Here is a 17,405-nt window from a genome sequence, read left to right as displayed (position 1 = left end):
AAAGTGTCATAATTGCTGCCATAGTTCTATGATAGCAGCTTCTCAATTGCCAGGTCTGCTTTCTTAAAGAAGGTATCCAGTGAAGTTAAGAATTTTTGTTTTTTGCTTGTAAAGTTCTCTATAGCAATTTTAAATACTGTAGATGCTCCTATTCACAATTGCATTACATTCAACAATTGGGGTAATTTTCCTCAAATCGAGACAAAGCAGATGCCAAATGATGAAAAGCCTCTGCAAGTGCTTGAGTTATCAAAACTTTAGGAGTTATTCTTTTCAACAATGGGTGCCATCTCTACCTTCAACTAGCACTTTTTGCTTTTCCAATTCAATGAGATCCTCATGAGTTAAGTCTTCGGAGAAAAAAAAGGAATTTAAGAGGGGAAATTAAGATGGCCTCCTAGAAAATAGATACTTAAACTTTGAGCTTTCGATGTTCTCTTTTTACCATGGGAAAGAAGTGGAAGGGGGGCATGAGACCCCTGCCAATTCAATTCCCTTCAGCCCTTACGCAACAATCTATTGTGCTATTTTTTTTTTACTTCAGAGTTTTTAGTTTCCATTCCGTGGCCACAGCCTCTTGGTGCTGGGGTTGAGAGAGAAGCCTCCCCTTGGTCCGAGGTTGAGGTATCACTCAGTCCAGAGCAGTGTGCAATTCATCCATGAATGGAGCTTTCACTCTCCCTGTCGATGGAGTGAACCCAGAAGTTGAAGAACTGCTATAGGTTGTAGCAGCTGGTCAGCTCTTGGGAACACAGATTCTGATGGCAGTTGTCTCTTCAGTCAGGGCCAGCTGAGAGCAGCAATGTGAGACATTGGATGATGTCTCTGTGGCACAAAGCCCCTTTGCAGTGGCTAGAACATTGGGCGTGCCTTTGACAGTCCCCTTTGTCTTTGACTCCAGGAGTCGAGATGAGCATTCATGGGGTGATGAGAGATATCTCTAGAATCTATCTGGAGCACAATATGTTCTATGAATACAACTATTTCTAAGAGACTCAAAAGCATTTAATCTCTAATGAGAGATGATAAATCTAACAGAGAGTGAAACAATCAGTTATATCATTTTTTGAGAAGGTTTCTGACTGTGAAAGAAGGGCAACTTCGAGTCAATCTAATAATGAAAGTTTGGAAAAAGATAGTTTAAAATTATAATGCAATCTGGAAGTGATGGAAAATAAACTGACATCTTTAAATTTGAGAATTTGAACTTTCCTTGGACTTATTTGGTTAGCCCTGGAGAACTGTTTAAGAAATATCTGCTGGGAGTTTTAAAGTTCACTCCGGAAGCACTACCAACTTTAAACAAGATTATCTTCCTTCAAAAAAACATGCTATTGCCCCTGAAACACAGGTTGAAACTAGGCAAAAATAGTTGAATATAGACACTCTAAAATTGTCTGCTTATTTAGAGAATTTGCAGGACAAGGTGAGCTTAAGAACATAAGAAGTTGCCATACTGGTTCAGACCAAGAGTTCATCAAGATAAGCATCTTGTTTCCAATAGTTGCCAATCCAGGTTACAAGTGCCTGGGAAGTACCCAAGCAGTAAGAAGATCCCATGCTACTGATGTCAGTAATAGCAGTGGCTATTCCCTAACTCAACTTGATTATAGCAGTTAATGGACTTCACTTCCAAGAATTTATCCAAACCTTTTAATCCAGCCACATTAATTGCATTAACCACATCCTCTGGCAACAAATTCCAGAGCTTAACTGTGCGTTTTTCTTCAAACATAAAGAATCTTTGTTTATGGGTCAAAAATGTTGGTGTTTTCCAAACTTGTTTTTTGAGACACAAGCCAGACCTAAGCAATTCCTGCAGATCAGGCAGGCTGTGCTTAACATTCGAGGTGAATTTTTTCTTTGTTTTCCATGCAAGTATCTTGTGAAGTATGAAAATGAAAGATATATTTTTTTTTTTTACCAGTCACAACTGAAAACATTTCTTGATGCTAAAATTGATACTCATGCTATTGCTGACCCATTTAGGTTTTGTTAATGATAATCACTGATTTCTTTGTATTCCTCTAAGGTTCTTTTTCTTTAAGATTGTTATATATGGCTTCTTTGTTCTTTGTATTTCTATTCCCCCCCTGCTAATTACTGTGGGCTTATAAGATGATTCTGATCTTTATTTTTATTTTCTTTGATTTTTTTGTAGAATTATTACTACATCTTCTTTACAAATATTAATGTAATATTATTTGTTAAAACAGAATAAATAAAAGATTAAAAAAAAGTCTTCTGAATGTGATATCAGCAGTAAATGGACATCCTCTGGTTCAAAGATCGTTGCCCAGTTCTCCTACATTTGGGGTTATATCTTCAAAATTGGAAACATTTAGAACACTATTTCCTCCAAGCACCATTTAGATTTGATTGTTTGACATCCCCTCCCCCCCCCAGTTATATCATCAGTTACAATGTAAAGCCCTGTTGGCTGAATTTGCTGTTGTCTGGAAACCGATGTGATGTCTCGTGCGAATGTCGGTATAGAAAAATGTTAAATAAATAAATAAAAAATCATTCCATGCCTCATTTATGTTCTTAACTGCATGGTAAATGTTAAAGCCCTTCCAGGATTCTTTCAGACTCGATCCTTCTCTTTCAGTTGGCTTGACATGACAGCCTGTGAAAACATGTGCCTAGGATAGTAGGGTTTGAAGGGTGCAATAACCCTCATAGGGGGCAGGATGACCTAGAGCACTGTTGATTAAAAAATTTTTAAAAGATTGCTTTTGATGCAATAATCTGACACACTGCAAAAAATGATGATTAAACCAGTCTTCAAAATATTCTTAATAACCCAAACCTTAAAACTGGCTTTCCATATTACTGGAAGAAATGCCATAGAATATCACTCTAAAGCCCCGGGGTTTTCAGAATGGTAGGCAAGCAAAGGTTTAAATTTACATTCACAGGTGGCCCTGGAACCAAGCAAACAAATTAATCTGTTTTTGGCAGTTTTGCAGCTTGGCACAAATTTCTCCTCCTTGGCAATTCAGGCTCTGGATGGCATTATTTTCCAAAAAACAAAAAAAACCAGTTTCATCAATATTAAAAGCAGTTTGTGCCCAGAAGCCAACTTCTTCAATGATTTTTGTAAAAATTGAGGGAAAACATGAGCTGCCTCATCACCACTGGCAGCAGCATCACTAGCAATCCAGTTATGCAAATTTACCCATGCTTTAAAGCTCATGAAACAGCCCTACTTGCACTAAAGGACAAGTGATGATAATCTTTCCTGGTTTTTTCTTCAGATTAGTGTAAACACATCTTACCTTTTCCTGAATTATGCCTAGACTAAATGAAGCACAGCAATGGTTTTGATCCTCCAGCCAAACTATGAAAAGTTTCTCAACCTGTGCCTCAGGAACAAGACATTGCTTTATCATCACTGTTGACTACATAGGAATAGAACCCTTAACGTATTCTTGAATTCGTATCTTGTCTTTTAAAACGGTCGCAACAGTTCTTGGGATCTCCAATGCTCTAGCAATTTCAGTTGCTTTCTCACCTGGTTAAGAGTGCTTGATGATTTTCAATTTGACTTCCATATAATTGCTTTTCATTTCTTACAAGAAAAGTTAACCTCATACTCCATGGATCTCTGCTTTTCAGGAAACATTCCCTGGAAAGACTGGCTTGAGAAAATTTTCACAGAAGAATTTTTATAAGAGGGACTGGCAGTGGCATGCAGTGACATTTATAGCAAGGGATCCAGTCTCACTCCCTCAGTCCCCTCTCCCCTCCCACACAGAACACCGGTCTGCCTTCCTTCCCCCCAGTCTCCAGCAGTCTCACTCCCTCACTCCCCTCTCCCCTAGATTCACAATGTACATGGAACCCATGTGGCATTAGGCCTGTTGTAAAAACGTAATGGTTGTGGGCTTGGCCCTCAGAAAGCCATGAATAAACAACTGAAGAGGAATTATTTGTCATTCAGAAAGAAACTGAAGGGATGGCTTTATCCAAAACTGTAATAGAATAAATACTTTGTTATAAGTGATGGCAAGATTTTCTATTGTGAAATGTTATATTTTAACTGATTTATTTTTATATTGATTATTGCTCTGTTGTAAACTGCTCTCACCATTTTACTGTTTGTGCAATATAAAAAAGTTGGGAAATAAAATAAATTACAATATAATAAACCTCTAATACCAAAAAAAAGCACTAAATGCCAGCACTCAAACTACAACCTTACCTATGAAAAGGCAAAACTGCAAATTACCATCAGGCTCTAAAACACCAATATGCCTCTTATTTAGAAAACAAAACAAGCCAGGTTCCCTAAAATACCTGTTAAGAAAAAAAAAAATTATATATATATATATATATATATATATACATACACACACACATGTACTTAAAAATATTTTAAAACTACACAAGTTCCTTCTTCAGATGCCAGTTCAGAGACATTCACATTTAAAGACAGGACCTCTTATACTGTCTCAGTAATTCCTTTACAGTATTTTTTGGATAATACTTACAAAGTTCAAATAAAATCTATCACAGTCTGCCAAGAATTCAATTTACTCCAAGAGCAAACTGGCCATTTCAACAGAACACTAACTCCCAGGACTCAACAGCAACAACTATACCCATGAAAGCACAGCATTGCAAATATTACATCAGACCCTAGAATACCAATACACCTACTACTGAAAACACAACAAGACAGACTGCTATAGACCCCTAAAAACTATAAACTTGCAGAATCCTTCACCCCAGTCACACATACAGAACATAGACAGACCTTTACCAAAGGCAAAATAAGAGACGAACAAATAACAAAACAAAGAAATATAATATATCATAAAAATAAAACCGTACTAATAAAAATACTTAAAAATTGATGAATAGAACATCCAATAACTAAAACCTCAAAAATGTTTATAAAATTTCCCAAAATAGCAATATAGTATTTCAAAACTGCAGACATATCAAATAAAAACCAATAATGAAACTAAGGATTTAAAAAGTCTCCCTCTCTTCATACCTGGGATGTTTGGATTTTTAGCCACTCTGATCTTCTTGTGCACTGTGGAATGGAGAGCTGTACAAACTTATTCCTCACACTCAAACACACACACACAGGATCTCACTCCCTCAAAACACACACACAGGATCTCACTCCCTCAAACACACACACACAGGATCTCACTCCCTCAAACACACACACAGGCTCTCACCCACACAGGTAGTCACTAACCCACCCAAACACCCAGTCAGAAATCCACTGGCAATCATTCACCCCACACATACACAAACAGGCCGTCACCCACCCAACCTTCCCCACACAGGCTCTCAACATCCCACACAAATACACACCCACACAGCCTCTCACCCACAAATTCACTCACCCACCCAGGTAATCATTCAAACACACACACACAGGCAGTCACCCACCCACACTGTCACACATACACACCCCCACACAAGCTCTCACCCAGCCACATAACACAGGCAGTCACCTACCCATGGCCATTCATATACACACCCACATAGGCTCTCACCCAGCCACACACACAAAAGAAGTAATCTCCACACTCAAAAATACACACAGGCAGTCACCCACACAAACTGTAACCTACCCCCCAATTCAAACCTCTCACCCACACATACATAATTCTCATACACTCACAAGCACACACTCAGGCTCTCACCCATCCACCTAGGTAGTCATACCCACATACACATAGGCAGTCACCCATACACATACACCCCCACCCACAGGCTCTTACCCAGCCACACAACCACCCACACAAGCTGTCACCCCTACACACATACAAGTAGTCATCCATACACACACACCATCCACCCACAGACACATGGGGCTGGGCCTCTGTTTCAGCCACCAGAGGGATGGGGTCCACTGGCAGCAATCAACGACGACTGCTTCTCTTTGGCCACCAGTGGGATAAGGTCCGCTGGCAGCTGTGTCATCCTTTCTTTGGCCACCAGCGAGATGAGGTCCATTGACAACCACTGCATCCTTCTCCTCTCTTCAGCTGCCAGTGGCCACTGCATCCAATATCTCTGTTCAGCCACTGGACAGGCTCTGCAGAGGCTTGCTGAGTTGTGGGGTGAGCAGCAGCAGATGACGTTTAGATAAATGTGACTCCTGCTGCCCATTGAAGGGGGCTGTGTAGCGAGGTGTGCTGCCAATGATTGGATCAAGCAGGGGTTTGGCTTATCCCCACCCGATCCGATGTATAAATTTAGTGTAGAACTTGCTACCCTGAAGTGATGCCCATGGGCTGGGGATTCATTGAATCCCTTTGAAAGCCCTGACTGCACACCACTGGGGACTGGCACTCATAGAATTCTGAAAGAGCTACAAGAAATACTGGCAATTCACAGAAACATTTTCCACTTAAAACAGCAAACAGCTTTCACAGGTGCTGCCATTTTGAGGTGTTTTTGCAGTCATACTGGTCCAAAAGCTAATATGTATAAGCCATCAAACTAAGAGTAAAAATTAGTAAATTTAGAAAAGTCACTAAAAGGGTTTAGAAGCAAAATTGAGTTCAACACCAGCAAATCTCATCAATCATGCGACTTCCTACATGACCAGCACAGCTGCAAGTGACTTGCCTTGTGTTGTAATACCAGAAAACATCTGGTATCGCCTGGCTCCCAACTATCCCGCAGCTCCAGATTGTGTGTTTGGAAATCCTTGTGTGTCTTATTTTCCAGATAAAGCTAATTATTAAATGCTGTATCCTATTTAGAATCTTTCTAGACACTATCACTGATCAAGTATAAAAGAGAGAATTCAATCACTGATCAAGTATAAAAGAGAGAATTCAATTTGAGCAATATATTCATGTGCACTGCATATATTCTTCCTATCCATGAGATGTTGACCTATCCCATATTTCCAGGTCCTATGATGTTTTTTTAATAAATGAGAGAGCTTGTTTCATACAACTGTTTGTTTATTTATTTATTTATAGTTTTTATATACCGATCTTTTTGCATTAGATACAAATCAAACCGGTTTACAAAGAACGTAAACTTGCCTGTAGGCTATACATAGAACCATGAACATGAACATTTAAGAAAAACTCTAGGAAACATAGTTAGAAAGTTAATTAACTTTTTGTTTATCTTTATTTATTTATTTGTTTTTTTGTTTATCTTTTCTCTAGTTATATTTACCCCTAAATATTTAATATTCTATTTAGCCCATCTAAAGGGGAAATTTCCTTCCTACAATTATTAATCTTGATCTGGCAGGTTCACATTGAATGTTTCTGGTTTTGAGTAATATACTTTGAATTCTGAGATCTGACCATAGACTCCCATCTCCATCATAAGATTTGGCAGCAAGATGTTTGGTCTTGTAAGAGTGAACATTACGGCATCAGTAAATAAGCTGATCTTATATTCCACCTCTTTCCCAACAATTCTAATGTCTACATTCTCTCCACAAATGGATCAATCATTAATACAAAGATGAAGAGGAAAGAATGTGCATCCTCTCTGCTCCCTTTTCCCAACTCAAAAAACGGTTGTCCTGCTATTTATTTTAATGGCTGCACTTGGATTTCTATATATGGTATTTTCTGGTGAATAAGTCACAGTTTTTTCCCCCGATTTTTGTTGGTGCTATTTATACACCAGTGCGACCTATCTGCTGTTTTTTTCCTCTCTCTCTCTTGCAGCGTTTTCTTACCATTCCCTCCATACAGCCTCCCAAACTCAACTATATCAGCAGCGCATTCACCACCCGCCTATTTTTCATGCTCCTCCTCCTGCCACTGTCTCTTTCTCAGTTGCGCAGTATTTTCTTTCTGTTCCCTCCATGCAGCTTCCCACTCAACTATGTCAACGGCGTGTTCATCACCTGCCTATTGTACATGCTCCTCCAGCTGTTGCCTCAGTCGCATGCATGACAAACAGGTGCGACATACATCAGTGTGACCTATCTGCTAATTTTTTCAGCAACATTCCTATTTATAGCAGGGTGTGACAGATACTGATGTGATTTATACACCGGAAAATATAGTAATAGTTTGATCCAATTAAAAAATTTGGGACCACATTCTCTCTAATACTCAGAACAAATTCAGAATTGACAAAGTCAAAAGCTTTCCCTACATCTAGACTCAATAACATTCCTGGGATTTTATTTTTCCTGGTATACCAAATTAAATTTAAAAGGGGTGAATTTTTATTTATTTACAGTACTTATAATCTACCTATAATGAATCATGCAAAGCAATTGATGTAAATTATCATGATACAACAGAGTGTGAAATAGATGTCAAAAGTCTAGAACTCATGGTTACTGTTAAAGTTTTTGAGGAAACCCTTGGTCTGACCCAGTATGGCAATTTCTTATGTTCTTATGTGGTAGGCCTGATTGACAAACTGAAGAGTAGTAAATCACCTGGACCGGATAGTATACACCCCAGATTTTTTAAGTAACTCAAAAATGAAATTTCAGATCTGTTAGTTAAAATTTGTAACCTATCATTAAAATTATACATTGTACCTGAAGACTGGATAGTGGTTAATGTAAAATCGTTCATCCACAACACAACTAAAGAATGTTTCTATAAACTGCAAGTCCTCAAAAATCTGAAACCTCTTCTACACTTCAGCGACTTCCGGCTAGTAGTCCAGTCTCTCATCCTTACAAAATTAGACTACTACAACTCTCTTCTCCTAGGCCTCCCTGCAACAACTACCAAACCTTTACAGATGGTCCAGAATGCTGCGGCAAGGTTACTCACAAATTCAAATAAAAGAGCACACATCACACCCATACTCCAAAGTCTTCACTGGCTTCCCATAAAACACAGGATCAGCTTCAAAACACTAATGATGATTCACAAGGACATCCACGACATCGCCCACCTCAAATTAAGCTCTCAACTCCGAACTCAAACTTCTGCTAGACCTATTAGAAACGCCTACAAAGGATCCCTATACGCACCTCCGATCAAAACCAATTTTAGAAAACGCGCCATGTCCACAGCCGGGCCCAGCCTTTGGAATTCGTTACCACCCGAGCTTCGCCAAGAAACCTCTCTCCAAACTTTTAAAATACACCTTAAAACATGGCTCTTCCGACAAGCCTTTCCTGAATCTCAACACTACTCAGACACGGGTCAAAAGACATAACATGTCACAAGGAAACTTCAGGGCATAAGACACATTAGGACTTTAAGGAAACACTTGAGCACCCTCTCTTCCGTACCACACTCTTTAAGGAGATACTCGATCCTTAAAGATCTTTAAGGAGTCTTAATCACCCATTACTTCCGTATTATATCCTGCCAACCTTGATTCAACGCCTCACATCCTTCCTTTCTACATACCCCTCCTCCCCTCCACCACACAGCCATATTCTCATTGCTACCTTATGCCTTATGATCGCACTACGCCTTATCCACAATGCAGCTGCATAATAACACTTCATTAAACTTATTTTGACTTTACACACACAGCCGCCCCAGTTGTCGCTACTCTATATATTATGTTATTTACTGATGAAGCATGTCACTATTTGTTATTGTTGAATTGTTGACCTGTTCTATGTTTATTGCTCAATGTTCTACTCTATATATTATATTATATATATATATTATACTCTACATATTATGTTATTCACTGATGAAGCATTTCACCAATTTGTTATTGTTGAATTGTTGACCCGTTCTATGTTTATTGCTCAATGTTCTACGTTCGATGTAACGCCATAGCCGCGACTGTCCTGTTCAATTGTAAACCGATATGATTTGATATCTTTGTTCAAGAATGTCGGTATAGAAAAATTCTAAATAAATAAATAAATGTAACCCCAATACATAAATAGGGCTCCAGGGGCAATCCAGAAAACTACAGACCAGTTAGCCTGACTTCAGTGCCAGGAAAAATAATAGAAAGTGTTCTAAAGATCAAAATCACAGAACATATAGAAAGGCATGGTTTATTGGAACAAAGTCAGCATGGCTTTGGCCCAAGGCAAGTCTTGCCTCACAAATCTGCTTCAATTTTTTTGAAGGGATTAATAAACATGTAGATAAAGGTGAACTAGTAGATGCAGTGTATTTGGATTTAAAGAAGACATTTAACAAAGTTCTTCATGAGAGGCTTCTAGGAAAAGTAAAAAGTCATGGGATAGGTGGTGATGTCCTTTCGTGGATTACAAACTGGTTAAAAGACAGGAAACAGAGAGTAGGATTAAATGGTCAATTTTCTCAGTGGAGGGGGGAGTGGGCAGTGGAGTGCCTCAGGGATCTGTACTGGGACCCGTGCTTTTCAATATACTTATAAATGATCTGGAAAGGAATATGATGAATGAAGTAATCAAATTTGCAGATGATACAAAATTATTCAGAGTAGGTAAATCACACGCGGATTGTGATAAATTGCAGGAGGACCTTGAGAGCCTGGAAAATTGGGCATCCAAATGGCAGATGAAATTTAAGGTGATGCATATAAGGAAAAGTTTCCCATGCTATAGTTACACAATGTTAGGTTGCATATTAGGAACTACCACCTAGGCATCATAATGGATAACACACTGAAATTGTCAGCTCAGTGAGCTGTGGCAGACAAAAAAGCAAACAATGTTAGGCATTATTAGGAAGGGAATGGTGAATAAAACGGAAGATGTCATAATTCCTCTATATCGCTCCACGGTGAGACTGCCCCTTGAGTACAATTCTGGTCGCCGCATCTCAGAAAAGATATAGTTGCAATGGAGAAGATACAGAGAAGGGCGACCAAAATGATAAAGGGGATGAGACAGTTCCCTTATGAGGAAAGACTAAAGAGGTTAGAACTGTTCAGCTTGGAGAAGAGACGGCTGACGGGGGATATGATGGAATTGTTTAAAATCATGAGAGGTCTAGAACGGGTAAATGTGAATCAGTTGTTTACTCTTACAGATAATAGAAAGACTAGAGGGCACTCCATGAAGATAGCATGTAACACATTTAAACTAATTGGAGAAAGTTCTTTTTCACTTAACGCACAATTAAACTCTGGAATTTGTTGCCAGGGGATGTGGTTAGTGCAGTTAGTGTAGCTGGGTTTAAAATAGGTTTGGATAAGTTCTTGGAGGAGAAGTCCATTACCTGCTATTAATCAAGTTGACTTAGAAAATTGCCACTCCTATTACTAGCATCAATAGCATGGGATTAGACTTAGTTTTTGGGTACTTGCCAGGTACTTATAACCTGGATTGGTCACTGTTGGAAACAGGATGCTGAGCTTGATGGACCCTTGGTCTGACCCAGTATGGCATGTTCTTATGTTCTTATTCTGTTTGCTTTTTTGACTGCCGCAGCACACTGAGCTGACGATTTCAATGTATTATCCACTATGATGCCTAGATCTTTTTGACAGTTCCTCAAAAGTCTACATAAGCCTGGATAAGAGAAGTACTTGTGCCTATATGATGTTGGTGGTACAAGACTGAACTGTATTATGTTTAAAACAACTTTATACAGAGTCAGCATTGTAACGAGATGAAAAGGAAGCCTGTTTGTGGATCTGAAAGTTAACAGCGGAGGCCTTTCCAGATCTAAAAATGAAAGTGGATATAAGAAATGTGAAGTTTGATTAAAGCAATGGTTATATTAAAGTGAATAAATATAGAAGGGGTTTTTTTTCTAGTGATGGCAGCTTGAAGAAGCTACATGCACTGTTAAAATTTGTCATTTTGACATTTAATGGGTGCACTGAGGTTTTCCCCTATTTTTGACCATTGCCTAAACATAGGTCTAGATGGTTGACTTCTATTAACTTTATAATTTTGAAGGCAAAAAATAATTAGAAATCTGAAAAAAATGTTTTTGCATAGACAAGTAGGAGTGTATTGGATTTGATTTTGGGGGTACGCTCTGGAGTCAGTTCTTTTTAGGAAGTATTTTTTCACAGAAAAGGTGGACGCATGGAATGCCCACCCAGAAGAGGTACTGAGGACAAAGACTGTAATGGAATTTGAAAGGGCATGAGATAAAGAATCCTCAGTGAATAAAAGATGGAAAAGAAGAAAAGAGGTAACCCATGTTGACAGGAGTAACCTGCGCAATGTGAAAATTATCCTATTAATAAAATCATAATAAAAAGACTTGCTAGGCAGGCTGGATGGATCACTTGCCATTTTCAGATAACATGTAATATGTTACAATGTTTGCCCTATCTTGAAATGAAAACATTATACTACCAGTAATTGGAATGGCAGCTGCTTCGAATGTATTTTTTCTATTATTTGTTTGTATTCTTATTATATCCATATAAGACAAGTGTTTGACAGAGATCCATCTAGATATACATCTTTTAGTCATGCAGAAATGCTTTACCTTAGCAATGTACATACTGTGTTCAATTCAAGTACCACTTGAGGCATTATATTCTGTGTGACCATTTTAAGACTGGATGGAGGGAAATATAAATATTTTAATTACAGTTCATGAAAACTTACGAGCACTTCCTGGCAGACAGTAATAAATGAAGATACTGTGTATTAAAAATAAATTACTCTATTGCAATTTACCTTGCTAGTTGTCTTAATGCCTAAGAATGTCTGTCCCAATGGCACTGGTCGAAAACGTCCATCAAAGAAGAAAAGTCCAATGAAAGGATTGACGTGTAAAAATGAAGCAACATCAAGGTAATTGGGGAGAGTAGCAGATAAACCCAAAATTCTTATCATGCTCTGTGTAGACTCAACCTATAAAAAAAGTACAAAAATGTATTTAAAACCTCCAATAAACCCTAACATCTGCTGTTAATATCATTCTTTTTACTGTTGAACAGAATAATGCATTCCTGCTGTACATCTATTTTGACAATACTAGACCCAGCTACTTAACAATGGGCCCAGTTTTCAGAGCTGCCCGGATAAGTAGCTTAGCTAAGTTACAAGAGATATTCAGCAACACAGCTATGCCACTGAATATCTGCATACAATTCGATACTTAGCCGGATAAGTAGTGTTACCCCTATCCACCAAATGCCCACCCACAAAGTTCTCTAGCGGCCACTGAATGTAACTGGATATTCAGCAGCTGCTAGATAGCTACTGAGCACTAAATCGGTTTGAATACTGGGTGAAATTATGGCTACCTTATTTTTATTATATATGCACTAGCTAAGGTAAACAAATGTTTTTTTTTAAAAGTGGATTTGAAATAGATAGTTGAAGGTAGGTTTTATAAATAAAAGTGTTTGCCCTCTTTTTATGTGCCTGCAACTAAAGTACAAGGTTTTAATCTTTTTGCTTTGGAATATTTATGATATTTTACCCATTTTTAAACATTCTGTGGATTTGGTTTTAAAATCACTAGTACTGGATTATATGATGTCTTGAAGTACGATATGCCTTGCAGAAATGCCCAGGGTGAATTATATGGCTCATGTTGGAGCTTTACCTTCATCAATATGATCTTAGATATGAAAGCTTTGGCTTAGCATCAAGCTAGGTATATACAATTTTCAGTGAAGTTTTGGTGCCTTATAATTAGACTTGATAATCGCCTATGATGGCACCTTGATAATACTGTGGAGTGACTTTCTGTGCTTATGACGACACTGAGACTGATAATTCAATTATTTATTTGTCTGTTTCACATTAATATGAATGGATGCATAATTCTGGCATAGGATATTTTAGCACAGGGGTAGTGAAACTCAATCCTTGAGAGCTGCAATCCAGTTAGCTTTTCTGGATTTCCACAATGGGCATGAATGAGGTCTATTTGCTTACACTGCCTCCACTATATGCAAATAGATCTCATGCATATTTAGTTTGGAAATCCTGAGCACAAAACTGGGTTGCCTCCCTTGAGGACTGTTTGTAGACCCCTGCTTTAGTATAGCATAGAGGCCATCATATTCAGTTTTTTATTTTGCTTGGGAATCTCATTATGAAAAAAAATAGTGGAAAAAAATTACATTGTTATAACATATGAAAACAAAAATCAGTGGAAAAGTCATTTTCCACTGATTGGTTATCTCACTGAAATCCCCAGGAAAAAATAAAATAAACACTGAAAACAAAGATCCCTAAATAGAGGTTTGACAAAACAAAACAGACAAAAAAGTAAATATTCTTTCATCCTGTACCATCCCATCTTCCTCCTGTGCCTTTTGCTTCCATCTACATCAGAAACTTGTCCAAGTGAGGATACAGTACTAGGTGGCTTCATTTACAGTTATCCTGGATTATAACCTAGCTTTATTCGTCTTATACATTTCTGTCAAGTCCAGCTATTACAGAAACAATTCTCTGGCTGAGAGACAAGGCTTTGATTGTCTCTGGAACCCAGTGAAAGCGTGCTCATTCACCAGTCATCCATCTAGAGCAACAGTTGTAGCGTCGATCTCTCCCAAGAGCGATGAATGCTGCCGGCAGCATCACTGGCCCCTACTGATCCAAACAGCAAGAACTGGTTCCAGGAACTAAAGCTGGCTCTCCCACACAACAGCACATCTTATATTCAAAAGCAAGAGATACATACAGTTCATGAGGTAATAATATGCATAGATTTGAAGTCTGGCGATGAATCAAAGTGAGTGGACCAACACAAAAACATGTTGCTTAAAAAGGAGGTCTGGTTTGACCAATCATTGTGTTAACGTTTGTCCCTATAACCTTAGAAAAAGAGCTCGAATATTGACTAAATGATCATTTCTTAACCAATCAGGAATCAATAAATATTTCAAGTATGTACTTTCCCTCTAAAGCCAGACTCATAAATACCTTTCATCATTGTTTATTTATTTCACTGACTGGTAAAACAAGCATAAGGCATATTAAATGTATCCCACATAAATCTTTATTATTTAATTCTAAACATCTTGGCTACAGTTGTAGAATGTTAGCATACAAATAATTCTGAGATGCTCTTTCAGAATTCAGGTTTATATCTGTCCATAGTCTTATTTCAAAATACAGCATTTTAGGGCTGCTTGGGTGGGGAAAAAAGGAATATATATAATAAAATGTGAGATGGTCTAATAATGCAGATCAAAGCATGGAACTGAAAATGCATCAATGGTTTCCTAAGAGTTATAGAGCTCCACTGAGTCCAGCATCCTGTCTGACAGTGGGCTGCCTGGATCACAGGTACCCATCAGATCTCCAATAGCTGACCTATTGCTTGTATCTCACCTCCGAGGATAAGTGCTGGCTTTCCCAAATCTACCTGGCTAATAACAGTTTATGGACTTTTCCTTCAGGAACTTGTCCAACCCTCTTTTAAACCCCACTATGTCAGTCATCTTGATCACGCCATCTGGCAAGAGATTCCATAGCCTGATTGTGCGCTGAGTGAAAAAAAAAAATTCTTGCTATGATTTGTTTTAAATCTGCGGGAGTACCCCCTAATCCTAGTGGTAATTAAAAGGGTAAATAACTGTTCCCCAGTTACCCATTCTACCCCACTCATAAATAGATATATATAGTATTTGAGAGAAATGGACTGTAATCCTCAGTGAATAAGAGACATTTTTCAAAAGTTCCTATCAAGATGTTAGATTTTTCATACAGATTAATAACTTATGTATGCTGGTTATGCTCCTTACCAGATGATTGCTGATAACGTTATAAAAACTTACCTAAGGAAAAAAAAACATAAACGAACATAATTCTGCATATAAACAGAATGGCTTGGAGATTTCTGGACTTCATCTGTCTCATCTCACAACTCCTCGAATATTCCTCTATGCTTGTTTCTTTCTTTCCCAACACAATTAAATTGCTCTTGTGCTAATAAAAATCAGTTTCTTAAAAAATTGCCTATAAATGTTTTAAATGCAGTTATACAAGAAGCACCGCTTAAAAGCGCCTGTTGACTTTTCTCTCTATACCTCAATAAAAAAAATTTTCAGCAAGTCCAAGCAGGACTGAACTATATGTACGTGCATGAAGGTTGCAGATAACTGAGGAGCCGTGCGTAGCCAGCATTCCAGTAACATGGCGTGCAAGGCAGGTGGGAAGGAAAAAGCAGGTGGTGACAAAATCAAACCATGCAGCTTTGCTGAACCCGCACATGGGGACCAGGCTATGTGTGACCACCTGGCCACTTCACTTTCAGGTACTGATACGCAGGCATTAGGGGTAAAAGCACAGGACTGCTTCTATGGCCAAGTGCAAAAGCAAAGCATGCTCAAGCAGCATTGTCTGAATTATCAAGAAGGCTGGTCACTCTGTAAAAATGTTGCTAACAGTCATAGAGGTTTGACAGTTGTTTGGCTTTAATTGTAAATATTACTACCTTTAACCTAAGGCTTGGGGGTAACTGCATAGAACATGGGATAGCTTGCACGAAGTGGCAGTTAGTATCATAAGAAATTTGTTGGGCAGACTGGATGAATCATTTGGTCTTTCTCTGTGGTCATTGCCAAGTAGGACTGGGCAGTAAAGGAGTTGGATCTGGCAACCACCAATGCAGCTGCTGTCATCTGGGTGGTGAGGGAATGGGGGCGAGTTAACTGGCAATCATTGCCCAACCCAAGTTCTACCCTTCACCACAACAGTCTGATCCCATTGACCCTGAGCCTAATAGGAGTAAAGATACAGGAGAGAATAAAGAGGCAATCCATCCGGGTTCTGGCCTCTTTCTCCTGCAAACTCCCAGCCCAACTCAACAGGACCTTTTCTCTGGCCACCCACCCTAATGCTGGCTTACATTCAGGATATCTCAGATAGAAAGCAATTTCAAACCTATTTTGTATTTTAATTAAGTTCTAAGGCATACCATATGTTTGGTAATTATTTTGTCACTGTTAGGGCTTAGTATCCTAGCCTAGCTGAGGGTGGAAAAAGGAGATGGGCATTAATTTCAAGTATCTGTAGCTCCTGAAGAGTCCCAATGAATGACTGGGACTGCCTGGCACCAGGTGGTAGGCCCTGGTGTGAAAGCTGCAGTCTTTAATTTCACTTGATATTTGCGTGTGCTTTTTAAGTAATGAGTAGTCATGTCACATGGGATCAAGACAGATTACGGTTCCCTAGTTATGCAAATATTATAGCAGATAACCCCTTACAAGGTCCATCTAAGTCTGTCCATTTCCCCCTCCCCCAACCTATTGTACAACCACTGGCACATTTGATTTTGGCTTTACTCTTGCTTTCCCAAAATTATGCAGTAGATCTCATTTAAAGCTACAACTGAATAAATGTGTCCTTCAGAGAAATCTGTTTCCTGGTGGTTGAGTTTCCAACAAAATATGTGTGTGCATCCATTAGCTTTATGTTTTCTTGTTACTGTTACCTCATGGGGAGAGGAATTTATCATAACACATCAGTTCCTGTTACCACACTACCAGCTAAATATATGAAAAGGCTTTTCTCATTGTGTGCCTATGGGAATAATTCTTCACACATTTGGCCCTTTCTGTATTCTTATTTTATAGAACTAATCAAGTTA

At 38.6% G+C, this 17,405-nt stretch overlaps 1 protein-coding gene across 9 annotated transcripts in view; it reads right to left on the bottom strand.

Annotated features, from left to right (window-relative positions):
* ASCC3 (activating signal cointegrator 1 complex subunit 3) overlaps window positions 1-17,405 on the bottom strand; it is a 1,498,074-nt gene that overhangs the window by 859,480 nt on the left and 621,189 nt on the right. For all 9 annotated transcript variants that reach the window (XM_029595363.1, XM_029595357.1, XM_029595354.1 and 6 more), the window contains one exon: window positions 12,527-12,703. In XM_029595363.1, the coding sequence (XP_029451223.1) occupies window positions 12,527-12,703 (177 nt within the window). The remainder of the gene's footprint in view (window positions 1-12,526; window positions 12,704-17,405) is intronic.

The sequence above is a fragment of the Rhinatrema bivittatum genome, chromosome 3, assembly GCF_901001135.1.
Source record: "Rhinatrema bivittatum chromosome 3, aRhiBiv1.1, whole genome shotgun sequence".
NCBI lineage: Eukaryota > Metazoa > Chordata > Amphibia > Gymnophiona > Rhinatrematidae > Rhinatrema > Rhinatrema bivittatum.
The sequence above is the reverse complement of the archived record's forward strand: the minus strand, read 5'-3'. Positions and strand labels throughout refer to the sequence as shown.